Source organism: Tympanuchus pallidicinctus, unplaced genomic scaffold (genome assembly GCF_026119805.1).
Source record: "Tympanuchus pallidicinctus isolate F22 unplaced genomic scaffold, pur_lepc_1.0 scaffold2, whole genome shotgun sequence".
NCBI classification, from domain to species: domain Eukaryota; kingdom Metazoa; phylum Chordata; class Aves; order Galliformes; family Phasianidae; genus Tympanuchus; species Tympanuchus pallidicinctus.
In genome coordinates this window covers 45,318,050-45,345,290 of record NW_026294721.1, presented here as the reverse complement: position 1 = coordinate 45,345,290, position 27,241 = coordinate 45,318,050, and the positions used below count along the sequence as shown (strand labels likewise).

Here is a 27,241-nt window from a genome sequence, read left to right as displayed (position 1 = left end):
CTGTTTAAATCCAAAAGTCGACATCGAGCAAGCTCTGGAGTGCTGACATTCATGGAGTATTTGGAGCTTCATCTCAGGAGTTCTCAGCCGCAACCGGGGACTCCTCCAGCTGCAGGCATTGCGCTGTGTGCGGGAACACCGAGACCTCTGGTGGCCACGCTGGGTAAACGTTCACCTTAGTGCTATGTACCAGCAGGACTTCGGGGAGCAGCAGAACTCTCAACAGACAGTGGGGATACTGGCCCATCCGCAAGCACACTGCTGGGCCATAGCTCCTTCAGCATCACTGCTCCCAGAACACTGTCCCACATTGAGCTGCAGCATTGCAGCACCTCCACTGCGGTCCTTCTGCAGCTGTGACATGTCACACAAACAGGATGTATTCATAGCAAGTCACACATCTGTCTGTCTCTGTTCTACATCAAATCATCCTATGCTTAAGGAACTGCTGAGTTTCCCAAACAGGCGCATGTTTGGCAGCTGCTGAAGTCCACATGGCTGGAAAAAGCCAAAGCTGAGCCATTGCCACTGGGTGCTCATTTGCTGAGAGATACCTCCAGTTCAGTGTATTTTATTACTTTCATATTAATGCCTGACTGCATCTTAGACTATTTTTATATACATATTACAATATTTTTTATTAAAACAGGACAAGAGCATTCAGTGAGCTCCAAGTGGCCATACTGATTGTTGTTACCAAAAATGAAACTGATACGTTTAGTCTATTCAGTATTTTCTTTTTAAATTTCATCTTTTATTCACTCTTGAAGAGTCCGTGAGTTATAGCAATCACAGCATTTCTCATCTCCTTCCTGAAGCAGCCTACTGATGGTTATGCAGATATGGCAGCATATCAGGTCATTAGACAAGTATATTGCTCTTGGTTTTTCCAGAGATTCTCCTTACCAATGCTACTACCTTTCTGGTGTGGATTTCCTCTCCCATACAGGTACCAAACACAGCCATGCCATGTGCCAAGGCACCACACTGTGAGCATTCATTTGGAGCCACAACCCCGGATCTGCAGGCCCAATCCTGGGGACAGCTGTGGGCAGTGTATATTGCAGCTGCCTGATCCTTCCACCTCTTCGAAGGAAGCCATGAACTACTCTGGAACTCCATGCTAAGGGCAGAGGCAATGACTCCAGGGGACAGCAGTTAAACCAAACACTTCTGTATTTAATTAACAGTTCCAGAAGCTCAGAACGCAGACAAACGCACAGAGCTCTGCCCATGACAACTCACTGTGCAGCACCATCGCCATCCCATGCCTCAAGTGCTGCCCACAGCAACTCCTAAACAGGAACAACATGGGGTGCTCATGTAGAACTGAACAGCGGTGTCTATTTGCTTCACTCCGCAGAGGTTCCCAACACCTCGGAAACATCGCTCAGCCCAGCAGTTGCCACTTTCCCTCTGCTCCCTGCATGTAGATTTTTTGCTCTGTACATCAATAACAGATTTCCCCCCACTAATAAAGCCATCCTATATCCATGGTGACACACACCAGAACATCAGTCCTGCTCCTCTTCATCCCCATCCTCATCTTCATCCGCTTGATCTCCAGATTCAATGTCATCTTCATCCTCCACCTGAAATTAAGGTGATCTGTGGTGAGCAGTGACATCCCCCCTTCTACCCTTCACATGTAACAATAAGCGCCACGAGCACCTCAGCTTTCCATGCAGTTCTGTGCAGTGCTTTGCAATGCCACCAATGGAAGTGTTCAGTGTTTGCTGGGGTGGCTTTCCTCTGTCTGTCCTACATCTGGAAAAATTCCTCAGCTACAGTGACAGCTCTGCAATTGCCACAGATATTCCCCAGACTGACATCTCATTCATACAGCTGGAGACAAAGCAGATCAACTGCTACCTCCCAAAAAGCAAAACGCACCAAAAAGGACTGATTAAAGTATTAGGCTGCCTGAGACCTTACTCAACTCTTTGGTTTGCTCACCGGCATCCCCAGGTCCTTCAGCTTGCTCCTGAGGGCAGACAGCTTCTGGTCCTGGTCAGCGAGCAGCACCAGCAGGTCATCCTGCTCCTTCTTGGCCTCAGCCACCTCCTGCTGCAGTTTGCTCTTCTCATCCTGAAGGATGGCCACTGTGCTGCTAGAGGAGTCCAACTGCTGCTGCAGCGATGCTTTTTCCTCTGAAAGGGCTTTGACTTCACTCTGGCAATAGGAGAACCCCCATGTTGAAATTTTCCAGAGAGGAGAGGAGTACACCTCCCATGCATTGCCCTAAGCTTATACAATGGTGGTAGTACAACCCCCCAACCCCCTTCTGCATGGCCATGGCTGTGGGCTGAGGCCCAAGGATGGCTCTGTGCTCACATGACTGACCTGCAGCTCCCCCAGCTCCTGCAGCAGCCGGCCCTCCTTCTCTGAGCTCCTTGATGCCACTGCACCACTGGCACCCAATGCAGGATCTACAGCTGTGTTCTGCAGAAAGGAAGATGGGATCAGAAGAACCCTCACATTGTGCTTGAGCACAACCACCACACGATGCTGTCCTTCCAGTTGTGCACATGCCCATGGACCTGCAGCTGATCTGCTGAGAACCATGGCAGCAGTGTGTTCATGCAGTGTGCTAATGAGTGTTCAGCTTGAACACTGACCTTCTAATGCCACGAGCTGGTGCTAAGGACACAGCCACTTTGTTCTAAGTTACTCTCAAAGGCTTTAGTGGGAAATCTTTTCAATAAATGAACAACTAAAGAAGTTCTGAAGCAGCTGCAGGTTAGCACAGACAGATGTAGCTGCTGTTGGCCAAACTGTCGTGTGTGCATTTCCAAACTCATATCCTCAGATATTTGAGAGAATAACCACACGAAAATGTAATGGGAGAATTTTGGTGTTTTGGTCATAGTATAAGCTCAAAGCACAGAATAATAGATACCTGTGTTAAAATCACTATGAGCAATGTCCTCACAGAGCACTGACTGAAGTCAGATCTCTTCCTGCCTTAGAAAGGATTTCTCTAGATCACCCCTTGTTTCATTTAACGCTGCTGAAATGCCTTGCTGATGTGTGTTGTCTCAAGTCTGATGTAGGAAGAGAGCTACCAAGAGCTCAGCAAGAAGGTTTTGTCCCCAAAGGAAAGATAAGGTGTCACCAGTACCATGGCTTGCAGCTTCTGGTTCTCAGCCTGAAGCTTCGAGATCTCTGCTGCCTGCAATTGGATCTGAGTCCTAAGCAGCTCCAATTCCTTTGGGAAACAAAAAGAAATGCATGTTTCATTTGAGACTGTAGTTCTTCACACCGGACTCCTGTTAATTTAAATCTACCAGGCCATTTGCTTCCCAGCCTCAGTTTCCCAATCACAATGTCCAGTCTGCTTTCGAAACACTGCCAGGTATTTGTTGAGGAGCAGCCACCTGAAATCATGGAGCCCACAGGCATGCAGGCACTTACTCTGTACTGTGAATCTCTCACTTGGAAACTTTCCTATAAAAACTTGACAATATTTTGCAATAGAAAATGAAAGATTCCCCTGAGTCCTGCGTGCAAGCTGAATTTCTGTTGTTGGCATGAAGCTGCTTGGCAAAAGTAGCTGGTTTGTTTTTAGGTACACCATCTCAATGCTCTGAGATTGGCATCACCACCAAAACCAGGGCCATCAGTGAGACCACGGTGCTCAGCACTCCATCCTCAGCTCTGTAGCCAGACACAACTTCTGTCCAATCCTGAACTACTGCTGCTCATATAGCTCTGTTGAAAGCATATTGCTCACCTTTTGCAGTTCAGCACTGTGTTCCACGCCTCCAGAGCTGCTCAGCTGTGAGGATTGTTCTGTCCCCGTTTCCAACTGCAAGGACTTCTGTAATAGCAACAGGAATATTAAACATTAAGCTATACAGAGTAAACACAGCTCTGTGGTCTGAAAACAAAGTGAGATCCTACAGCACCACAGCTCACAGCTACACAGGCTACTCCCAGGAACAGTGTGAAGCAAAAAAGAAGTCTCTGCTTAAGCCATCCCTCACCATATTTGTTATCATCAGCTATGGCTGCATGATGCCATTACAGGGATGGCCTTCACTGTATAAGGCAAAAAAAAAAAAAGACGTGGAAAAAACATCAACATCTGGACAGATGTTTTGGCTCTCACCAGGTTCTCAATCACAGCATCCTTCTCCTTGAGCTGCCCCTGCAGTTGCTCATGCCTGTTCCTCCAGTCCTCCAGCTCCTCTCGCAGTTTGCTCACTTCTTCCACCTGAATGCCATTCACCTGCAGTGTGTCACCATGGGAATTGTGGTGTTGCGTGTCTTTTCCTAGCAGACAGTTTATAACAAAGGTCAGTGACATCATTTAAACTGTTTATCCCCAGAATGAATGAACTCATTTCCCTCTTCTTTCCCCTTCACAGAACCACACAAACCATTCTAACTGTAGAACCCAGCTACAGGGAATTGTTCAGTGCTTCCAGAAGCCCTGTATAGAGCTCTCACTTGTCACTGTTAACCCTTGATGGATGTATTTCTTCCATAGCTTGCCACAACCTACACAAGATCTCCAGTACCACTGAAGCCACTGTTCACTATTCCTCCTGAAGCATACCTAGCTGCACTTTAAGGAGGTTGTATTGATCCTTATGCTGCTGGATCTGCGACACTTGCTGCGTGACTGTCACCTGAAGCTGCTCGTTTTGAGATTTTAATGTGCTAACTTGTTGTTTTAACTCCTCAAGCTCCTGATCCTGGAAAAGAAAAAGAGAGCACTTGCAGTAATACTGGAACTGTAGGAAGGAAAAGAAGAGCAAACCCTTTCCCAGAATGCAAAACACTGTTCAGTGAGGCTGTCAGTGCTGCCTGCAACGAAAAGGAGGACTCCATACCAATATAGACAAGATTCTTGGGTCAAAGGGCTGGGGGGAGACGCAGCAGTTTGGTACAGAGCCCAGCTTCTTCCAGACCTTTGGAAGAGAGTTCCAGCATCCCCACACCAGGGACAGGGAGAGAAGGAGATAGGAAATCTTGCCCTTGGGTTTTTCTTTGCACCCACAGCAGCCTACACACATGTGTTTGGCTCACAAAGCCTTGGAAGCAGCAGAGGTATCTGCAGTTAGAACACGCTCAATAAACCTCACTGGAGGTCTGAAGGTGTTACTTAACCCCAACCGCACTGGTTTGCAGCCATGTCAGGCCCCTGAGCTATGGGGTGCTATTGCATTCACCATTAGAGAAGTCACTCAGCTCTACTTCTCCACTATTTCCTCTTTCAGGCACATCTCAGCCATCACCTTTCAAAAGGTGAGAGCAGAGAGCATGGTGCCACTGCTTCTCACCTGTTCTCTGATGACCTTTTTGTAGTGAGTCACTATGTTGTCATGTTGCTCCAGGGTCTTCTTGACCTCCTCCTCTTTTTTATCTTCTTCACTGGACTTGTAGATAGCTTTACTTATGACACCTGCCAACAACAGCTGCTGTCAGCCACAGCCTGCTTCATTCATCTGTTCTGTCCTCATAGCAGTTCCATCCTCCCCCCAGTGTAACTCAGTGCAGGAAACGATAAACACAGTATGTACTTTGGAGAAAATACAGTGGTCGCACACAGTCTTAAAAAACAGAAGAGAAGGTACTGCATTTTAACTCCATCACACCGCTGCTAAGGGGACATTCAGCAGTTCAGCCATCAGCTCATAACAAGGAATACAAAAATAAGCAGTGTCTCTCACCCTCCAGTTCCTTCACCAGCTTAGTGAATTCATGATCAAACATCATGTGCTCAGGGCTGGAAAAGCCAGGCTGTGGCTTCTGTGCAGCTCTGGAATACAGTTCATGCTTGCTGATGAAGCCAAGCTTCTCAACAAAGTTCTCCCGCCCAATCCTCTTCTCAATGAGCTGCTTCAGCTTCTCTCTGAAAGGAGGAGATACATCACAATGGTGAGGCATTGGCACAAGCTGCACAGGGAGGTGATGCAGTCACTGTCCCTGGAGGTGTTCAAGAACCATGGAGATGTGTACTGAGGGACATGATTAGTAGGCAAGGTGGGGATGGGTTGGCGATTGGACTTAGTGATCTTTGAGGTCTTTTCAAACCTTTTCATGGAGTCTATGATTCTATTCTATAATGAGAGAAACAATAGAACAGTTGCTTCCCCAGTTCAACTGTGATTATCCACAGTAGCATTCAACAGCCGACATCGCTCAGTGCGCCATTTGCTCACAGCTGAAGAGCACACAGCTATGAGGCAGAGCAGTGATCTCTCCCCAGTTGTGCCCACTAATTTGCACTCTGGAAGGAATGCACATGGCAAACAGTCACTCAAACATTCCCAACCCTTAAAGCGCCATCTGCCCCTCACTGACAGCTCGCTCTTATTCTCACATCGCACTCACTTCCTGTAGTTTTCCAGAGAGTTGTCGTTGTAGTAGATGGAGATGCCAAGCAACAGTGCGCAGAGGCCCTGAACCAGCTGTTCCTCCTCTCCCAGGTTCTCAGCAATCTGTCCTGTCAGCTGCAGCTCTCGTTAAGGACACTGGAGATATTCCATAAGCACAGTGCATACACAGTCCTTTGTTCCGAAGTTTTCTTTCATTTCCTGCCCCAGTGTGTTTGCTTTTATATCGACAAGTATCCCTGCAAACTGACTGACTTAAACATTTGATTTTAACAGGAATAATTCAAGTGACTTCCAGGCAAGTGATGTTAACCTGCAAACAGGTCAAGGATACAAAGGGCACATTGGCTGGGTTGTGCAGGAAGTGTGTGACAGCAATGGAGCAGTTGCTTAGCCACGTGCAGAGCAGCATCAGCAGTCCAACTCGGGTCTGCACTTTGCTGCCCTGAAAGAAACAAAATCCCCATCACTCTCTTCCCACAATGAAAGGCTTTCATAGCCCAAAGAGTTGCACCAATTCACAACTCACCTTTTCACTCGTGTAAAAAAACACAAGTCACACCTTTGACAATCCCCATTTGTTAGTTCTGCTGAGCACAGCTCTACGACACAAGTAGGAACCCATTCATTTTAGCTGTTCTCAGGGCAAACCAACAAGCAACACAGATGTCAAATGTGACTCAACGCAAATTAGCATCAATAGAAAACCATAACCAATTAGTTCTGTATTTATATTAATATCACAGTAACATGAAGGAACACACACACAGCTCTGTAAGAAAAGAACAAGCTGCAAAACCTCAGCTGAGGATTCCCTTTAAGAAGCACACTGTTATAACACCTCCATGTGCTGCTGCCTAAGAACTGTCATGCATTCCTAATGCTCTGTACTAGGTAAATAAACACTGAAATACCTTTCTACTCAGAAAAAATAACGTTTACATTACACCAGAAAAGGGAGTGCTAATTTCAGTGCTGAGTGCCAACTATTGAAACTTGCAGCATGTCATGAGCACTTGGAAAAACAATATTTTCCAAGAAGGCAAAAAATAATCCAGCACTGAATAACACTCAGACTGTCGCACTAACCCTAACACTGTGTATGAGGGCAGGAGAGCATTTGGAGCTGTCTTCATCATCTTCCCACTGACTTCCAGAAGTACAGGTGAGCCACATCAGAACAGCACAGAATGCAGCCACTGACACTGCAGCATTGCACAGCACTCGCCTGCTTGCTTGGTGTGCAGAATAAGCACTGCATACTGAGTTAGCAATTATTGTTCAGGGTTTGTCCACAGCTTTCCTGCAATCCATTTTCCTCATCCACTTGACTACTGCATTCTAAATATTTATAAACAGCAAAAAGATCCCCTCTCAGTCTTGTCCAGGCTGAATAGCCACAGGTCTCTCAGCCTTTCCTCATAACAGAGATGCTCCAGGCCCCTAACCATCTTTGTGGCCCTCTGCTCAAGCAGTTCTTTCTTTCTAGAGCTAGGGAACCCGTAACTGGACACAATATTCCACCTGTAGCCTCACAGAGCAGTGCAGAGGGGGAAGATCACCTCCCTCAACCCACTGGCAACTCTTTGCAATGTGTCCCAGGGTCTCATTGGCTTTCTTGGCCGCAAGGGCACACTGCTGGCTCATGGTAAACTGCTGGTCAGCTGTCAGTCAACCAAGATACTACTGGCATTGTTGGCCACAAGGGCATACTGTTGGCTCATGTTTACCCTGTTGGCCATCAGGACCCCAAGGTCCTTCTCCACAGAGCTCCTTTTCATCATCTCAGCCCCCAGCCTGTACTGATACATACCGATTAGACGCATAACAGCCCCATGGCACAGCCAACTGTGTAACTCAGCATGGTACAGAAACCCCTGTGAAGAACATGCCCTGATGCTCTCAATCTGCAAGTGCCACCAACTAATGGAGATGCAGACTATTCTTTTTTCCCCGATTAAGTTTCTTTACATCTCAGACTGGCTCTAAACCACTGGTAACCCCTCTCCCCAGAGCTCCTGCCCTACAGACAACACTACAGCATATATGTATGTACAACATAGGAATTGAATTCAGTGCAGGTTCAGCTCAAGTTTGCTTCAGAAGCCCAGAGATTAGAAGCACATTTCCAATTTGGATGGCACTAACTGTTGGCTCCAGGCAGCCTGAGCACACAGCATTTCTGACTGTAATTCGTGTAATAGCTGCAATTTGTCTTACATGTCCATCTATGAGGTGGATAGGTGGTGAATGAGTACGCCCCATGGAAAGAAAGCACCCGTGTATCCCAAGATCCTTATCCCAGAGTGTTGTGGAGCACCCCCAGAAGACACAGAAAGAAGTGGTTATGGCTGTGCCAGGAAAAACCAAATCCAACTGCAACACAGAGCTGTGAGTGGGAACACATGGAGGAGCAGTTAGGGAAACCTCCCAGCAAACCCAAGGCAAAAGAAAAGGCCATTTTGGGCAAGGAAGTGCCGCAGTTGTGCCAACAGATACATACCCGTCTGTCGATCTTATCGCCCTGCAAGTTACACATGTGTTACTCAGGGACTAGGAGCAGAACACATTGCAGAAACATTCCCCAAAGTCTGAATCCCCTGCACCACCAACCAGGCTCTGCTGATGGAAAAGCAGAATACGCCTCTTCTCCCCACCCACGAGAGTATGGGGCTTTAAGCAAGTCCTAAAATCGGAAGGAGAGAGCCCTCCCTCTCATCAGGCTGACACTAATCCTTCCTGCAATGCACCTGCTCAGGAAGAATGCTTTTCCCAAACACGCGGATTTTCAGCCCAAGGCCAGGCTGGAGAGTTGCTGTACCTGTGAGAGTATGTTGGTGCACTGTTGCAGCAGTGACACGGGTGGGTTGCCAATGCTCGTCGCCAGCTGCACCCGCAGGAGCTGCTCCTTCAGAGCGGCATTCTCCTGCAGTGCGTGGGCCAGGGCCACAGCAGCACACCAGTTGGAGAGCGAGTCCGTGGAGAAGAGGCCCCCGCAGAGCAGTTGCCCGGCCGACACAGAGCTCCCTGTGGCTGCCAGAGAGGCCAGAGGCACACAGCAGATTAGGACAAGACAGACAATCAGCTAAATATGTATGAAGTAAGCCTATGGTTTACTTTTAATTTACTTAAAGACCATCTATTTCAAGTTTTAGAGAAATCATAACCAGATCATTGCACTTGGATCTGACACTCAATTGCAGGGAAATAATTCTGCACAACATAACAGCTGATGCAGTAAGAAATTCTTCTAGATCAGAGCTCTCACTGCAGAGGTGATTGTCTGCATACCGTCAATGGTCGATGGCAGAAGTGTTGAGACAATTTCCCCTTGTCCTTTGTGGTTTTTGTACAAAAAGCACTGGAAGCAATAGAGCACGGCACAGCGGAGCACAAAGGGCTGCCTCTCGTTCACCATAGACATCAGCAGCACCACGATGGCAGGCCTGTTGGTAAGGGAAAAGAAAACCATCAGGACAGAACTGTGTGTGGAAACAAAGGCTGATAAAAAAAAAGTATCTTAGAATTATAGAACAGCTCAAGTTGGAAGTTGGAAGTGACCTTAAAGATTATCCAGTTCTAGCCCCCAAACGACCTGGCTATTGTCTTGTCTTGAATGTACAAGTCCTTTACAGGATACTACCTCTGCCTGTCAATACATCATTACCCAACAGTTGTACACTTCTATTCCCCTACCTTGGTGGATTTGAAGGTGCATTCACAGAAGCAAAGTAATCCTGGTTCATCTGGCACCCTCGGATGACCTCTGACACAGTGTTAATGGTCTGCAAAGAGGACAGAGAAAAAAATGCAACAAGTCAATAGCTATACATTTTGTAGTTCAGTAAGAGCAATGATCTACACACCACACAATTATTCAGTCTGACATTTTGATATGGGAAAAATTTGCTCCCTGCTACCTCTGTCAGGATATCAGCAGGAACTCCGGTTGCCATCAGGATGGTACAGAGTTGTTGTAGCAACCCACAGTGAAACATGGCCTTCTGGCAGCTGGTGGTAGCACCTGGGGGGTTCGTGGGGGACACAAGCACTCGGACAAGCTGGGGGGAAAAAGAAAGGTGCATATGTGAGGAATACCCAAGAGCTTCCAAAACACAGAACTAAATTTACCCATCTGATTCTGAGTTTGGTGTAGCTCTCCAAAATTCTGAAGTATGTGACCCCAGTGCAGATGCTGCAATTCAGTAGTAAGAAATGAGGCTGTAACTCTTTTACTACTTAGCTCACCATAATTGCATACAAACTCATAAAGGCAGATTCTGTATAAAACATCCCTGGTGATATACTTAATTCCAATCACTGTTATATTGTAAGTTATAGGTAATGAAGTTGTTTGACATGCCACCCACTGCAAGGTCACAATTTGGAAACAGCTCCTGCAGCAGAAGAGGTATCTCACTGATACGGGTACACTGTCATTGAAATGCAGAGAAGACACCTACTGATACTGTTAACAGAAGTGAGGTGCCATGTTTTACCTGCAGCATGAGATGGAGATTTGTTACTTTCTGTGCAGACCAGCCGCAGTTGTCATCCCCAACTTCAAACCATGGCTTCATGCGCTGAATGTAGGAACCTTCTTTAAAAAAATTCTGATTGGAATTGTTATTCTTCAGCAAGTTTTGTAGGAGGAGGAGACAATCTTCCACCACTATTCCTGGTGAGACAACAAAGGAAAAAATGAATCCGAAATGAAGCAGAGCAATGACTTGTTTCTCTACTTGTTGGTATGTTTCAGAAGGAACAGAGCCCACACTTCTGAACTTTTCATTCTCAGGAGCATCCTATTTTGATTAAGAACTGAATCTCATGCATGAACAAATAATCAAAGATCACTAACTGAAATATATCAATGTTGATCTGGCATATTTCACATGAAATCATAATTACGGCTCTTCTGCAAGTTTTTCCAAAGAGCATACACTGTCAGAGACTAGCCTCAGATAATTCTGTCTGGAAGACAACACTAATAGAGGCAGTCCGCTGCTAGGATGCCTTCCAGTCTGGACTTTATAGAAAGGACAAAGGCTTGGCCTTCGCACGTATTAGAGCACATGGCAGTATCAGACCTAAGAGAGGGTGACAAAGAGCAGCTGCCACATTCCCCCATCCCACTGCTGTCGCAGAGCACAGCTGGGAATCTGCTCTCAGCAAGGCACAGGCAGGAGGAACACACGTGGGAGGGGGAAAGCAGCAAGCTCTCAGCACACAGGAGTTGACATACCAAGTTTCTTACAATTAGCTGCCCAGAAATAGCAACTTTGATTTGTTCAATCCTTCCTTGCCAACATAGCTGTGATACTTCAGACGGGAGAGAAGAGGTATACTAACTTCTCCTGCAGAGTATCAATGAGCAGACATATAGCTTTGTAATGAAACAGATCCTGCAGCAAACTACAATTTGTGGCAAACTCACACATTAAGAGAAACAAAGCAGTACCCATGTGCTGCATCTCTGCTGCTCATTCTTCTAATCCTTTTTTTCTCTCCCCCTACACCAACATGTAATAGATTTGGCTGTGAACTCAGGCACAGAAACACAGGCCTGTGGAAAAGCTTCAGATATTTCTATACCTCCATCACTGTTTCCTTCTTCCGTTACAATATCCAGGAGTCTCTCAAAGGCATTTTCAAAGGCAACAATCTTCTGTATGGCCGCATTGCTTTTTGTCAGCTGCTGTAACAACAAGACACCCTTGGCGGGCAGAGGGGAGAAGTGATTACACTGAAGTTTTACCAAGTTTACTATAGAACATCACTTTTTATAAGCTTTTTTATAATTTTAAAAAGTTTATAGAAGTTTTTTTATAATTTATCTCAGAAGAATGCTAAACAAGCAGCCTAAGCCTTGGCCAGAATCACGAGAGACAACTGCATCCCACCCACCATGGCCATCCAATTGACAGTCTCTGATGATAAAGGCTAAATGACTGCTGCTCTGTACTTACATCATTACGTATAACCTCCCTGGAGTCTGCTAGTAAATCCATCAGTCTGGACACCCCTGCAAGAAACACATTAGAAATGAGTGCAGAAGACGCAGATTTTTCTTGCTAAAGGTCTTTAGCACCCCATGCTCCAGATTCCTCCAACCCTTTACCACATTTGCTGAGTTTTCAGCTTAAAGCTCAGCAATAGAACAAAGCTCAGCAATAGAACACTGCAGCACTCACCCATGGGACTGACGAGGATGATCTGCTGTACCTGAGGCCCTTGCTGCTTTAGGAGAGATGTGAGGAGCTTCACTCCAGGCCAACGGACATGGAAATCAAATTCCTTTGCAGATTGAGAAGAGTACGTTATGTCAAAGCTGGGTCTAATCAAAACAAGAAAGCTCAAGAACTAAGGAGTGCTCTAACCACCACCACAACGCTGGCCTCCCCAGGTCAACTCACACCACCACAGCCAGTGACCAGCCCTACACTCCAATGGGTCACCCCACTGAGCCTGTTGTGCTTCTCTGCTAGTGTTAAAACTTCAACTTATGGTCAGGCACTGGATCACTAATTGAGACAAGCCTTATTTTGTCAGCACAACACTGCTAATAAAGAGGATGCTCAACAACAATGACAGCTACAGAGAAAAACAATTGTTTACTGAAACCTAATGCCAATTTCCAGATCTCCACCATCATACTATGTATTTTTACCATGCCATAGCTGTATGTGTCATTGTAAACCAGGCTAATCGAAACAGGCACAGCTCTATCTATAACCTTTATCTATGTGGTCAACCAGAGAGGTTCCAGACAACTAGAGACTTGCTCATGTGATGCCCATCTATAAGAAGGGTTGGAAGGAGGATCTGGGAAACTACAGGCCTGTTCACCTGACCTCAGTACTGGGAAAGGTCACAGAACAGATCGTCTTGAGTGCAACCATGCAGCATATGCAGGACAGCGAGGGGGTCATAAAGGGCAAGTCCTGCTTGACCAGCCCCATCTCTTTCCATGAACAGGTGACTCGCTTGGTGGATGAGGGAAAGGCTGTTGACATAGTCTACCTAGACTTCAGCAAAGCCTTTGACACCGACTCCCACAGCATTCTTCTGGAGAAACTGGCAGCCTACGGCTTGGACAGGTACACTCTTTGCTGGATACAAAACTGGCTGGAAGGCTAGGCCCAGAGAGTGGTGGTGAAATAGATTTAAATCCAGCTGGCACTAGTGGTGTTCTCTGGGAATCAGTATTGAGCCTTGTACTTTATTAATGATCTGGACTGGGGGGATCGAGTGCACCCTCATAAATTTGCAGATACCAAACTAGGATTGTTCAGTCTGTAGAAGACAGAGCTCAGGGGAGACGTTATTGCTCTCTATGGCTCCCCAAAAAGAGGCTGTAGCAAGGTGGAGGTCAGCCTCTTCTCTCAAACAACAGCAATCAGACAAGAGGTGATGACTTTCAGTTATGCCAGGGGAGGCTGAGTTGGTAAATTGTAAAAAAATTTTTCTCAGAAAGTGGTGAAACATTGGAATGGGCTTCCCAGGGAGGTGATGGAGTCACAATCCCTGGATGTAACAGAAATGCTAAGTCACAGACTAAAGCAGTGATTGAGCACCTGGTGGGAAGGCAGGGCCAAACCAGGGAAACTCAGGTGCATGCAATCCACCAGAGTGACCAGGAGGGGTGAAGCCAGGATCCACCCCTTCCCAGACCTCTTTTAAGGGCTGGCAGTAACAGCAGTGGTATCTCTTTGGTAGTTCCTGTGTTTCTGGAGCCTTCTAAAGGTAAGCAGCTTCTTTCATTTAGTTCTCTGACCATGTTTGGATTTGCTTAAATGTAGTAGCCTTGTTGCAGCCTAGGGTCTTGCTTCTCTGCTGTCATTGCTGTGCTTTCCATTGTATTACACTGGAGGTGTTCAAGAATCTTGTAGATGTGGCACTGAGAGACATGACCAGTGGTCATGGTGGGGATGAGCAAGAGTTGGACTTAATGATCTTAGAAGTCTTTTCCAACCTAAGTGATTCTAATAATGTCAACAGCGTTCCTGGTGTAGATTAAGGCCTCAGTCCAAGTGATAACAGAAATGAATCTACTGTATCAATTTTTCTATAGTGACTGCATTGCATGCCTCAGGAATATGTTTATAACTCTAGCTTTTATACTCAAAGTAGTTTTATAGTACTGAAAACCACAAAGAGAAGTTCCAAAAAATTAACTTTATTCATTTGCTAATCACAGCACCCAAAAAACACGCTCCTGATTTGTATTTGTATAGCTTGCAGGCAAACTATGACTTAGCTGCCATTACAGAAACATAGTGGGATCATTCCCATGACTAAAGTGTTGCAATAGATGGATACAAGCTCTTCAGAAAGGATATGCACAGGAGGGGTGGTGGTGTGGCATTTTATGTTAGTTTTGATGTTACTGGCTTTTGGCTGAGGATGATATGGTTGAATCTCTGTGGGCAAGGATGAGGGGAAGGGCCAACAAGGCAGTCGTCGTGGTGGGGGTCTCACCTCACCAGGATGAGGAAACAGATAAGGTGTTCTACAAGCAGCTGGTGGAAGTTGTGTGGCTGCCAGCACTTGTTTTCACGGTGGATTTTAACTTCCTGATATATGCTGGGAATACAATACAACACAGAAGAAGCAGACTAGGAAGTTTCTAGAGTGTATGGATGATAACTTCTTTCTGTAGCTGGTGAGAGAGCCTATGAGGGCAGGTGCCCTGCTAGACATGATGTTCACAAACAGAAGATCTGGTGAGAGATGCGGAGGCTGGAAGCTGTCTTGGACAGAGTGACCATGAAATGGTAGAGTTCTTGATTCTTAGTAGAGTGGGGAGAGGGGACAGCAAAACTGTTACCTTGGACTTCTGGAGGGCAGATGTTGAATTGCTCAGGAGACTAGTAGGAAGTGTCCCTTGGGATTCAGTCTTGGAGGATAAAGGGGTCCAGGAAGGCTGGCTGCCCCTTGTGAAGGAAGTTTTAAAGTCACAGGAACAGGCTATCCCCTGAGCCTCAAGATGAGCTGGCAGGGAAAAAGATCAGCATGGATGAACAGGGAGCTTCTTCTGAGGCTCCAGAGAAAAGAATCTACCTCCTGTGGAAGAAGGGATGGGCAACTCGGAGTACAAAGAAGCTGTTAGGATGTACAGGGAGAAAACTAGAAAGGCAAAAGCCCAGCCTAAGCTCAATTTGGCCAATGGGATATAAAGGAACAAGAAACTCTTCTATAGCTATACTAACAGTAAGAGGAGGACTGAGGAGAATTGACATTCTTTACTAGATGTGGCTGGAAACAGGACCATTGAGGACAAGGAAGAGGCTGAAGTTCTCAATGCCTTTTGTGCATCTTTAAAAGTCAAGCCAGTTATCCTCGGGGTACTCTGCCCTCTGACTTAGATGTATTGGATGGGGAGCAGAATAAACCCCCCACAATTTAGGGTGAAACAGTTAAAGACCTACTCCCACTGGACTGCCACAGGTCCATAGGACCAGATGAGATCCACCCAAGACTGCAGAGAGAGCTGGTGGAGCTGACAGCTTTTCATCATCTATCAGTGTTCTTGGTCAACTGGCAAGGTTTCAGAAGACTGGAGACTTGCCAGTGTAACTCCCATTTACAAGAAAGGTCTCCTTCTATGATCTAGTGACCTGCCTGGTGGATGAGGGAAAGGCTGTTGATGTGTTCTACCTTGACTTCAGCCAAAACTTTTGACACAGTCTCCCACAGTATTCTCCTGCAGAACCTAGCAGCCCATGGCTTGGACAGGCACACTGTTTGCTGGGTAAAGAACTGGCTGGAGGGCTGGGCCCAGAGAGTGATGCTGAATGGAGTTGAATCCAGCCAGACACCAGTCTGAAGTGGTGTTCCCCCGAGGTTGGTGCTGGAGCCTGTCCTCTTCAGTATCTTTATTGATGACCTGGATGAGGGCATTGAGTATGCTCTCAGTAAGTTTACAGATGGCACCAAGTTGGCTGGAAGTGTTGATCTGCCTGGGGGTAGGAAGGCCCTACGGAGGGATATGGGCAGGCTGGACTGCTGGGCTGAAGCCAATGGGATGAGGTTCAACATGACCAAGTGCTGGGTCCTGCACTTTATCCACAGAGACCCCAGACAGTGCTACAGGCTTGGGTCAGAGTAGCTGGAAGACTGTGTAGAGGAAACAGACCTGGGCTAATGGTCGATGCTTGGCTGAACATAAGCCAGCAGTGCCCAGGTGGCTAAGAAGGTCAATGGTATCCTGGTTTGTGTCAGAAGCAGTGTTGCCAGTAGGAGCAGGGTATTGATCATTCCACGGTATTCAGCACTGGGGAGGCCACATCTCAAGTACTCTGTTCAATTTTGGGCCTCTCACTGCAAGAAACACATCCTGTGGATTTTGCCCTGGAGTGTGTCTAGAGAAGGGAAATGAAGCTGGTGAGGAGTCTGGAGCACAGGCCTTACGAGGAGTGGATAAGAGAGCTGGAGAAAGGGAGGTTCACAGGAGACCTTACTGCTCTCTATAACTACCTGAAGAGAGGCTGTGGTTAGCTGGGGGTTGGCCTCTTCTCTTGTGTAACCAGTGATAGGAGTAAAGGGAATGGCTTCAAGTTGCACTGGGAAGATTCAGGTTGGACACTGGAAAATATTACTCTTCCAAAAGAATGGGCTGCCCAGGGAGGTGGTGAAGTCATCAACTCTGGAGGTGTTCAAGGAACATGTAGACTTTGTGTTGAGGGACATGGTTTAGTGAGAATTATTGGTGATAGGTGGATGGTTGGGCTCGATGATCGTCTAGGTCTTCTCCAATCTTTGTTATACTATGATAAACTTAGTTTAGAACTCTTTTAAACAATTAGGAGTAATGAAGCAGACCTTGAGCATGAATTCAGTGGGACACAAGTTGGAACTGCATTCCAGCACTCACAGCCATCAACTCGTGGTTATTTACTGATCAGCTCAAATAATATCCTGGCACAAGCAACAGCAGCAGCTGGTTGTGGACCAACAGTTTTTATTACTTCTCATCAAATAATTAAAATTCTTTCCATATTATCAGTCTCAAAAAAAAAAAAAAAAAAAAATCATTCCAGATTTAATTTGGGTCACAGATCTTGCTCATCTCCATCCCTTCATTTGTTGTAAGGTCAGACAGCACTGTACACTTAACACAAAGGCTTCATCAAAAGGGCAAAGCCATGTTCATGAAGATGACAGAACACACCTCTCTGTGCAATACCACATCCCTCAGCATCCCAAAAGCAGTATTGTCACTCACCTCTACGAGTGTCAGCAGCAGTGTGACATTCTCCGGCTGTTTAATGAAGATCTCTGTGAACTGACTCCCCAAGTCATCACCTTGTTTTGGCGAGTTCTCCTCTGCAATCACCAACAGTGCATTACAACACACAATTAGAGGAACTTCAACTAGCTGTGGATTTCACCCTGGCTAAAAAATAGGGCCATGAACCACAAACAAGGCTTTGAGTCATGGCTCTAATTTTAATGGTGGTACATTTAAGTAACTTTCCAAGCAGACAGAGCAACAACTGTGCATAAAAAGAGATAGGGCCTGTCCTGTTCTCAACAAGTTTTGAGAGCTGTTTTGTTTTTAAGCAGGGAAGAAAGCAGTCTACCAAAAAGTAACTTATTTCAGTAGAAAGATAGGGGAAGAAAAAAATCCCATTTCCACTTATCCAAATTCACAGTTCTCAGCCCCTGATAGAGATAAAAACCAAACAATTCTGAGTGCCCTGAGAATTTGGACACACATAATCCTAAGAGCAGATAGGGAAAATGAAGTGCCAGTGGTTCCACAAGGCTCCACCAATCTGGGAGAAGATTCCTCATAGGGATCTTTCAGCATTGAGTGGGAAAGGCAAAGCATATGTCATATGGAGAGGATTCTAGACAGTGCAGAGAATGTCATCTATCCAAAAACCTCATTATGGTGCCGCTGGTGAGCACCATTCAGCAGTTTCCACTGACAAATTTGGGAACTGCAGTTCAAATTCAAAGATAATTTTAGATTCTCTGGGCTGCATTTAAAAAATGGGTGGCCATCAGGGAGAGGGAGGTAACTGTCCCCCTCTGCTTAGCTCTTGTGAGGCCCCATCTGGAGTACTGCGTCCAGGTCTGGGGCACCCAGTACAGGAAGGATGTGGAGCCCTTGCAGTGGGTCCAGAGGAGGGCCACTGAGATGATCAGAGGGCTGGAGCACCTCTCTTATGAAGAAATGTTGAAGGAACTGGGCTTTTTCAACTTGGAGAAGTTAGAGAGGCCTTCCAGTACTTGAAGGGAGCGCACAAACATGAGGGGGAATGGCTGTTACAAAGGTGGATAGTGATAGGACAAGGGGGAATGTTTTAAACTGAGACAGGAGGTTTAGGTTAGATATTAGGAGGAAGTCTTTCATTCAGAGGAAGGGTGGTGACACACTGGAACAGACTGTCCAAGGATGTTGTGGAAGCCCCATCCCTGAAGGCATTCAAGGCCAGGTTGGATGTGGCTCTGAGCAGCCTGAAATAGTGGTTGGTGACCCTGCACATAGCAGGGGGTTGAAACTGGATGATCCTTTTCAACCCAGGCATTCTCTGATTCTTTTTTCATTTTAGGAGGAAAATCTATCTCATGCAACTCCAATAGTTTCTTGCACTTCAGCTTTCTAGTGAAGACAACTGAACAACCTAGAAGTAGTCACACTAAAAAGGGATGAGTGTTCAGCTCAATGGGACACAAGGAGTCACCTCTAAGAAATAAACACTGTGTTGAGCAAGGGCTCTTTGCTTGTTGCACTCTCAGAATAGAAATCTCAGGGGCTAAACACAGATGAAGTAACTGCTAGGGAGCAACACAGGGACACATCCACATACAATCCCAACTCAGGCTAAGCAAAGGCACTGCTACTCAACTCTTGTATGTTTTACCCCAAAAACATACTGCTTTGCATCCTGCACTACAGCACTAACCTGTGCCTGTGAATGGAACCATGGCACAGCACAGCTGGAAGCAGCAAGCACAGATATGCAGTAAAGCCACCACATTTCTGACCAAATCTGAAGAGCTGATTGAGGTAACTGATGGCAAAGCGAGGATTTCTTTCCTCTCTCACTTCAGTTGTAGAATGCATAGCTGCAAATAAACTGTTGGCAGCTGAGTGGCTATATATAGGGTCAAAGATTGTAGCTGACCTGGGAACTCTGCAGCTCATTAGGGGTACAGCAAAGCAGAAACCAGAAAACTAACAGTATTTTTCTACTGGTGCCTAGAAAATAATTTTAATTCAGCCAACCCCATTTCCTTCGGGTTGAAACAGTGATTCATGATACTGACACTAACACCTACTCCTATTGACTCCAGGACACGTAAGAGATTCTTATTTAGTCTATCATTAGGCTGGAGCTGACCATTTTTCTGATGCAGTTTAGCTGTACTCTTACCAGGAAGCAGATACAGGCAAGTTGCTTACAGCAGGGAGAGAGAAGCATCAACACTGCTGCACATTTTGGAGTGGAAGAATGATGGGTTACTAACAGAAAGTAACAAAAAGGAGGACAGACTGCATGCAGAAATACCTCTAGCCCAGATATGTAGCACCCAGCAAAACCCAGGTGCATCTAACAAAGTGTTAGAGGCCAGTTTATGACAGAGGTGAGCACAATTTTACCATGCATCACTTGAAAGGGACACTGGGAAGGATCTGTGCTAAACTTTGGGGCTTTCTGGAAAAAGAAACTGCACGTCTGTGCACTTTTGTGACATCCTCAATGATAATTTGTTGTTGTTCCAATCTCAAGAAGTCTGCTGGCATTTGACGTGCCCCAGTCACATGAGTAACTGAACAAGGAACTTGCTCTAAGGCAAGCTTGTGTTGCAGAGCAAAATGCAAAAAGCACCAAACCTCAAAGCAGGTCCTTGCAGTGTCCTTTCTAACAGCAGAGAGCATTATGGTGTGAGCAGCACTACAGCTACAAAACAAGCACTATGCTTATAGAAGTAAAGGTTCCTTTACCTTCAGAATCATCTGTCAGTGCAGATAAAGGAAAAAGAGAGAGAGGTTCACAAGTTGAGCAGCGTTCTAACAGCACAACACTGATGTTTGGAATAGTCCCTCCCTCCTACATCAGAAATGAATGATCCAGGAATGCTCCCAGCAGGGGTTGGAGAGAACCATCCCAAACTCCTTCCAATACTGATGTTTCCACCCAGAAAACCCAAACTTGTTAGTTTTTCTCTCTTACTGAGACTGCTGTAATGTTCTCCTAAGGAGCCCAGCAGCAAGGCACTACCAGGAGCAGGGAAAGAAGGGTGAGAAAGCAAAGAAAACTGACAACTGGAGAGGGAGTTTGCAATATGTTGCATGAAATATCTACTCATCTACTTCATCACAATATTTATCACTTGGTAAAAGATCCTTTGAAGAAATAACTTAGAGTGAATGCAGCAGACAGGTGACCAGAACCCAAATGCAGGGCTACCTGCATTGTGCCCATTCACAGGAGCACATGTGTTCTATCTCATTTGACAGAAAATGAAAAAATGCAATTCCTGCAGCTGTTGGGGACTAAGGAGGCTGTGGCAAATGCAGATGTTTACAAACCATCTGGCTCTTCCTCATTCTGGGCACTCATAGCTCCAGTATATGTATTTGATTTTATGATGATTTTTTTTCTACCACTATCACCTTTTGCAGTGATGATTCTGTAGAACGAGGAATTACTTTCCTCAGCTACCAGCCTCACAACTTTGTCAGCTGATCAAGAAAGGCCTCTGAAAATGAACTCTGGATAGACAGTACTGCAGTCTTGGCCAACTCTGCAGGCCCATTCCAAACTGGCTGGTGTTTACATAACCTTAATTTTAAAATTAATCAGCAGGAAATCCAATGTTACTTTTAATGCAAGCCCTGCTCAAAGATGTTTTGCACTGCCTTAACAGCTACAGAGTAAGTATGAGTGTTACTAACTGTACAGTATTATTGTTTGTGATTAAACACAGCCATCAAGAATAGTACCCTCAGAGTGACTACAGCTGTTACTGCCACAGCTTACCTTGTTCCTCCTCTTCTAGATCATTCGATATGACATTGTAGAGCGTGTCCAAGGCATAGCCAATTATTTCAGAATCTGAACTGGGAAGAAAAGAACCACTTTTCTTTAATGACTTATTCATTTCCAACTTCTCTTACTGTTTTTCTCTACAACATTGTTTTTCTGCTCAGGTAGTCTCCCTCACAGCATCACTGCAAGTGAGAAGAGCTGATGATGACAGCTATTTTATAATACTGCATTTTTACCAACCATGAGCTGCACAGCCCCTGTGTGGAGTCACACCCCTTTTGCCAGTTCCGCTCCCTGGGGCAGCCCTATCCAGAAAAGCCAGTGATGCAGGACAATCACAGAAGATGTCACTAGGAGCATATACTCCATCCTGAGCCTCCCTTCCAACTCACTCCTCTGTACAGCAGGAGAGACCTCCAGTATTAATTCATGGAATCACAGAATGGAAACAAGGAATAGCTTGGTTTGGAAGGGACCTCAAAGATCATTCAGTTCCAAGCATCTCCCAAACAGGCTGGTCCAGGGTCACCAACTCAGCTCACACCCAGTCATTACAGGTCTGCAAGCTCTTAACATGCTCAGGAAGCTGCTGGCTGCCCATCCAACTTCTCCAGCATCAGCTCACTTTCTGACACCATGTTTTTCTTACTAAGTTCTTCTTTAATAGAGTCCTTTTTCTTCTGCATCCAAACAATCTGTAAATCCAGTGCTAAAACAAACATGATACCAGAATTGAGGGGCAGGAGAGCATGTAACCATTTTTTGCCATTTGCTTTGTTGCTCATACAGTCAAACAGCATTGAAGCATAGCTGGTCCAAACAAACAGAAGCACTGCCATGCACAGGAAGGCACTTGACGGTAAATCAGTACAAACAAGAGCTATTTTCATATCTTACACAAGAATCAGGAGAGTACTGTCACAACATGACCTCATTCAGACGTTTGCATATTGATTTCACTAATTTGCAAAACATACAACAGTAGATTTTTTGCACCACAGAGCTATCTGCGCTTTAAGAAGCTGCGATGCCAGCTTGCAGCAAACCCTACAACCTGTCCAACCAGCAGCCTTAAAAGCCAGTCCTAATTGAGGTCAGCTATCTTTGCTAGGCCTCTAATTAAGAATGACATTTACAGCACACCTAAGGTGACCCATCAGCTGTGAGAAGATGAAATGGAGCAATCCATGACTACACTTCTTGCATCACTACAGCAAGGGCTTTAGCGGGCTCTCAAAGAGACAAATCACCTCCCTTTACATGACACTCACACTAAACCAAAAGCTAGGAACCATCAGCTCTCAGCCCTGTTTGTCCCATGACATTAGGTTGTGACTGAAACCTTTCCCTGCTGCCGTCTTCAGGTGACGTGTGCAATTCTGGCTTGTCATCAGTGTCATGCAACTCACACTACCAGTATTTAAGCTGGGCTGCAGTGGAAACAAGGAGAGAAACAGCAGCAGCATCTTCTCTACCAAGATGTGAGTCAGGGCATATATATATAGGAAGGTCTGGTCTGTGTAAGCAGCCTCAACCAGCAGGTACGCTTCCGTTGCCTGTCTGTTTGTTTCTTCTTTTACATTTTACCTTTTGCCATTTCAGTTGAACACAGTACTACAAAGCCCATGGTTTCTTTTTCATGTGACTGAAACAATTCCACATTACAAAAAAACACGGAAATGACTTCCTGGAGATTCATGGGGCAGTAAAAAGCAGTCTCAGCCTTGCTTTTGCTTTTCTTTTTGCTCACAGGAGAGAGAACTCAGCAACTACAAAAGAATAATCAAATATCATATAGATATGGAAGAAGTTGGCCTCATTTTTCTTGTTGGAAGAACAAAACCAGGATATCTTTCCATCATATCTTTGCTATTCACTGCCTTGCTTCTGTCTGCTGTTCGTTACATATCACTATTCCCTTGATTGTTCTGCTCAGACTGAAACTGCAGTTTTTGCACTGCAGTGAAAATCTTCAGTCAATAAACTGACCTTCACTGTCTCAAGCATCCACAGAAGACACAGGCTTTCTGCAAAGCACCAATCCAGAATGAGCCACTGGTAAACTTTCCCTCTGTTCTTGGGGCTCCTCCATAGCACTTGACTACAATGTCAGCTCAGTACCCCTTGAATTTGCAAACAAAAGCAAAGAACCACATGGCAGTGCAGGTGTCCACGTGCTGTGCCACCAATGGAGAGTACCTCCAAAAACTTTTACTTCCCCTTCTAAAACAATGGTATTTCGTTTCATGAATTTCCAACCTGTCTTGTAGAGTAGGAGGAAGGAGAGTGTTTCTATCATGTCATCAATGACAGTGTGCCTGGAAAGGACTAACAACAAACACATTCCTTCTTACAGCAGCTTTAATAAAATGTATAACAACTCTGAATATTAGGAATTTAAAGCACATAAATAATTGAGGTTTGTACCCTATGCAGATAGTGAATGCTTTCTGGTCCATGTTAGGTTTCAACCTGTTAGAATTGTCATGGTGAATTTTAAAAAATAAGATTTTGTATTAAAGAACAAAAAGAGTAAAATGCCAAGTTAATTTTGTGCTCTGCAGCTCTCTTTAACACCAGCAGTTAAGTGGAGCTTTTCTGCTCAACAGTCAGTGCCAGTTCTTTCTTAACAGTCCCTGGTGGGAAGTGGCAATGCCCAGACAGGCAGCCAGGAGAAGGTTCTCCAGCCAACCATAGCTCCTAACTCAAATTGCAAAAAGAATACTCATTTGTGTTGGAGCCTGGAACATTTAAAGCTGCCTTAAGCATTATCAGGCTCCCACATGGCCAACGCAACAAGCTGAAGAACCAGCCCAAGAAGTCTGTTTCCTACAGAATGAGTTTAAACGTCAGATCTCAGCCCAAGCAGGAGACAGAGCTTAAGGCAATCCACAAGGGAACTGTGTAACAAGTAGAACAAGACATCCATTAAAAAAGGAAAGTGGTGCAATATCTACTCCAGGATAAAGGCTGTGAAACAATGGAAGCTGCCAACAGCTGCAAATGAAAGAGAAAACTACAGAGAACTGACTTAGTCCCCACTTCATGTTTCAAGGGAAGGAGCAACTCAGTAAGCACAAACAAGAGGTGCACTGAAGATTAAAAATGGCTCCTTTTTCACTCCAGATCCACATAAATAGCAGCGAGCTACTGTGCTGCCACAGTTGACTGAGGTGGTCTGTAATACAAACGACTTTGTGATTAGATGGCATTTTCAATCAGCTCATTTGCATTAGAAAATAATTAGTAGCAAAGTTGTTTCTATTTTTTACATTGCTATGATATATGCCAGCAAAATAAATGCTGCTGGCAATAGAGCAGTTGTGCATCTTCAACCATTCCATTCATTCTTTGTAAACATCCAATAGGAAACCACAGGCACACCTGTCACTGTTCTCACATTGCAGCACTCTGCAGATCAGCTCTACGCTGCACACATCCCAGGGCCCTGCTGCATTCCTACTGCACGTTCAATCAAAGTTCTGTGGAAACCAGCATTTTTTTTGCCATCTAAAAACCCCAAAAATGAACATATTCACTGCTTTTTAAACTGCTGTCTGAGTCACACAATGCAGCCCAGCAGAAATCTAACAAGCACTGCTCCTGGAGGAGCAACTGGAGCCCAACAAAGTCCAGACAATCTCCACATCTGTACCCAGCAGGGTTCTGTCCAACACCTTCACAGCAAGGAGCTCAGCAGCGTTCTGACTCCCTCTCACAGCTCAGATCCAGCCTGATGAGCAGCTCAGGGGATGAAGGCAGCTCCTTGGCCTCATTTTCTGAAGGGCTTCTCCTCCGTGGGATTGCTGCTCTCGTGATCTCCGCTGGTACTGCCCTGATCCTATGAGCTGTAGAGCTAAAGCTGAAGGCATGAGCTGTAGACAGCCAAGGGATCAGCAATAGCATGGCACCATTCTTACACCAGCCCATAGCTTCTTTCCAGCTGGTGAAACCAGCCAGGTGAGCCTGGCTGTCAGCAGCCCTCAGAGAGCACTGGAGAGTTTCTACTTCTGAACACTTAAGCAGAGCAGGATGCCCCTGTGATGTAGGTCCTTGAGGATTTCTTTCAGATACCAAATCACTGCTTTCCTAATTTGTCTGTTGTACCACTCCTGCTTTTCATGCATATCCATGCAAGTATCCCATATACGCCTTTATGACATTTTAAAAACAAATAAATGAAAAAAACAAAAGCTTAATGCTCAAGTTCAGACTGACAGTGTCACAGTACAGCCAGCTGAACACCCTAAGTATTCAACAGTTGAGGCCCCAACCAGAGTACCACAGAGAGCTCTGTAGTTATACCATATGGGTGATGTCATATACAACAGCAGTGCAAACAACTGAGAGATGGACAGTAAAAGAAATTAAGTTCTGTATAGCATATTCTCTTCCACAAAGCTACTGATATTTACACTAAAAAATATATATTAGTAGCAGTTCCTTCTATGTGAAAGGGGCATAGATTTCTTATTTGAACCCTTCCAGATAACATTCCTTCTAACAGAATCATTCTAGCAATTCATTTAATAACATGTATCTGAGGAAAAGTAAAAACACATCTGCTGACATTGTTATTCACTCTTAAATTCTACCATCTATCCAAGAACAGGATGGTTTGGGCTGTTTCAAATCATTTAATTAATACTGTAACTTTAGTTTTACCCTTCACTTATCCCTTTTATAGAGAAAGATAACCACGTATGAAACACAGAGATGCAGTTTGCTGTTGTTTGATCCAGAACTGCTCCTCCCATCCCTAACAATCACACCCCTTTCATTCCGACCATCTCCAAGTACACTCTCATCACACTGTTCAGGACAGGCAGTCACCACAAAGTCCCCAAAAGCCCAGTTCCCTTCCAGCTATGTAACCATGCAGAGAGAGGACTGAATTTATCTATGTTAGTGGAAGGAAGGCACCCAATGGGAGCCTTGTCTGCAGCAGACTTACCGGTCTGTCTGCAGGACGTGTACCAGGTGCTCCATGGCTTGGATGCCCACCTCCAGCCGGTATTTCTGTGAGGAGAAAACATGGAGTTGACAACAAGCAGCTCCAAGCCCAAACAATGTTATCAGCAGGACATCCAACCATCCCCGTAAACAGCGCAGGTTTCCCTTAGGAAGCTCCTCCCAGGAGTCTGCCAAGAACCCCAGGAATCCCCAGGGACTTCTCAAAGAGCTCCTCCGAAAAAAAAACAGAAACCCTCTCAGGAACGCCCACAAGGAACTCCAGGAAAGCCTTAAGATCCCCGGTGCTCACCTTTGACAGCGCCTTCAAAGCACGTACGGCGTCCCGGCGGTCATCTAGGAGCGTGGAGGAGGCCACCCGGTCGCAAAGCTTCTGGATCTGGAAAGCACCGGGCGTAGGTCACAGCGCGGCCCCGCCAGGCCCGGTCCCCGTTCCCGCCCGCTTCCCTTGTCCCTCACCGTATCGGCGCCAGAGGGCTGCGGCCCGGCGCTGGGCCCCCCCATGACGCCCCGCAGGAAGTTCATGGCAGTTCCACTGCGCGCCCACCGGCTCCGCACACCGCCGGCCCCGTTCTACCGCTCCCGGCCCCGCCGTCACCCCCGTGCCGGAAGCGGCCACTGCGCATGCGTCGCGACGTGGCGCCGACGTGGCCTCCGGCGGGGGCGTCATCACGATGGCGGTGGGACTTAGCGTGAGCCACGCCTCTCCCCCCTCGGGTCGGTACCCGTGGGCCGTGAAAGGGCCGTCCCTGTGGCCGGGGTCGCACATTCACAACAACAGCAACGTGGTTCCTTATGCTGCTGCAATTCCCAGCAGGCGTCAGTGGGTCACGGTGTACTGTGAGAGGGGGGTCTCCTCCCCTCAGCGACTGCGACGAGAAACTCAGCATTTTCTGTCAAGTTTTATTTTCCACTCGG

At 45.9% G+C, this 27,241-nt stretch overlaps 1 protein-coding gene across 3 annotated transcripts; it reads right to left on the bottom strand.

Moving 5' to 3' along the window:
* Positions 1-1,158: 1,158 nt before the first annotated feature.
* USO1 (USO1 vesicle transport factor) lies at positions 1,159-26,935 on the bottom strand. 3 transcript variants are annotated; one of them, XM_052683010.1, is made up of 25 exons: positions 26,783-26,935; positions 26,616-26,702; positions 26,307-26,371; positions 21,344-21,423; positions 17,572-17,672; positions 12,539-12,641; positions 12,314-12,369; positions 11,940-12,060; positions 10,844-11,022; positions 10,265-10,405; positions 10,041-10,129; positions 9,636-9,790; positions 9,166-9,377; positions 8,848-8,868; positions 6,679-6,789; positions 6,343-6,461; positions 5,679-5,860; positions 5,289-5,410; positions 4,562-4,700; positions 4,112-4,275; positions 3,734-3,820; positions 3,122-3,208; positions 2,344-2,442; positions 1,957-2,172; positions 1,159-1,592 (listed from the first exon to the last, which is right to left on the bottom strand). In XM_052683010.1, exons 1-25 carry the CDS (start codon positions 26,846-26,848, stop codon positions 1,515-1,517), a joined length of 2,880 nt encoding a protein of 959 aa, XP_052538970.1. In that variant the 5' UTR covers positions 26,849-26,935; the 3' UTR covers positions 1,159-1,514. The 3 variants fall into 3 exon arrangements, with proteins under 3 accessions (XP_052538970.1, XP_052538971.1, XP_052538972.1); XM_052683011.1 differs by having other exon boundaries at positions 9,166-9,371; XM_052683012.1 differs by lacking the exon at positions 8,848-8,868.
* Between the last annotated feature and the right edge of the window lie 306 nt (positions 26,936-27,241).

Bases quoted from the DNA above. Each gene is read 5' to 3' on its own strand.
- USO1 (XM_052683010.1), bottom strand. From the start codon at position 26,848: ATGAACTTCCTGCGGGGCGTCATGGGGGGGCCCAGCGCCGGGCCGCAG. The intron at 3,821-4,111 runs GTGAGAGCCAAA...TTGCTATTACAG, and splicing joins ATGCTGTGATTGAGAACCTG to AAGTCCTTGCAGTTGGAAAC. The intron at 2,443-3,121 runs GTACTGGTGACA...TCCTTTCTGCAG, and splicing joins ACCAGAAGCTGCAAGCCATG to AACACAGCTGTAGATCCTGC.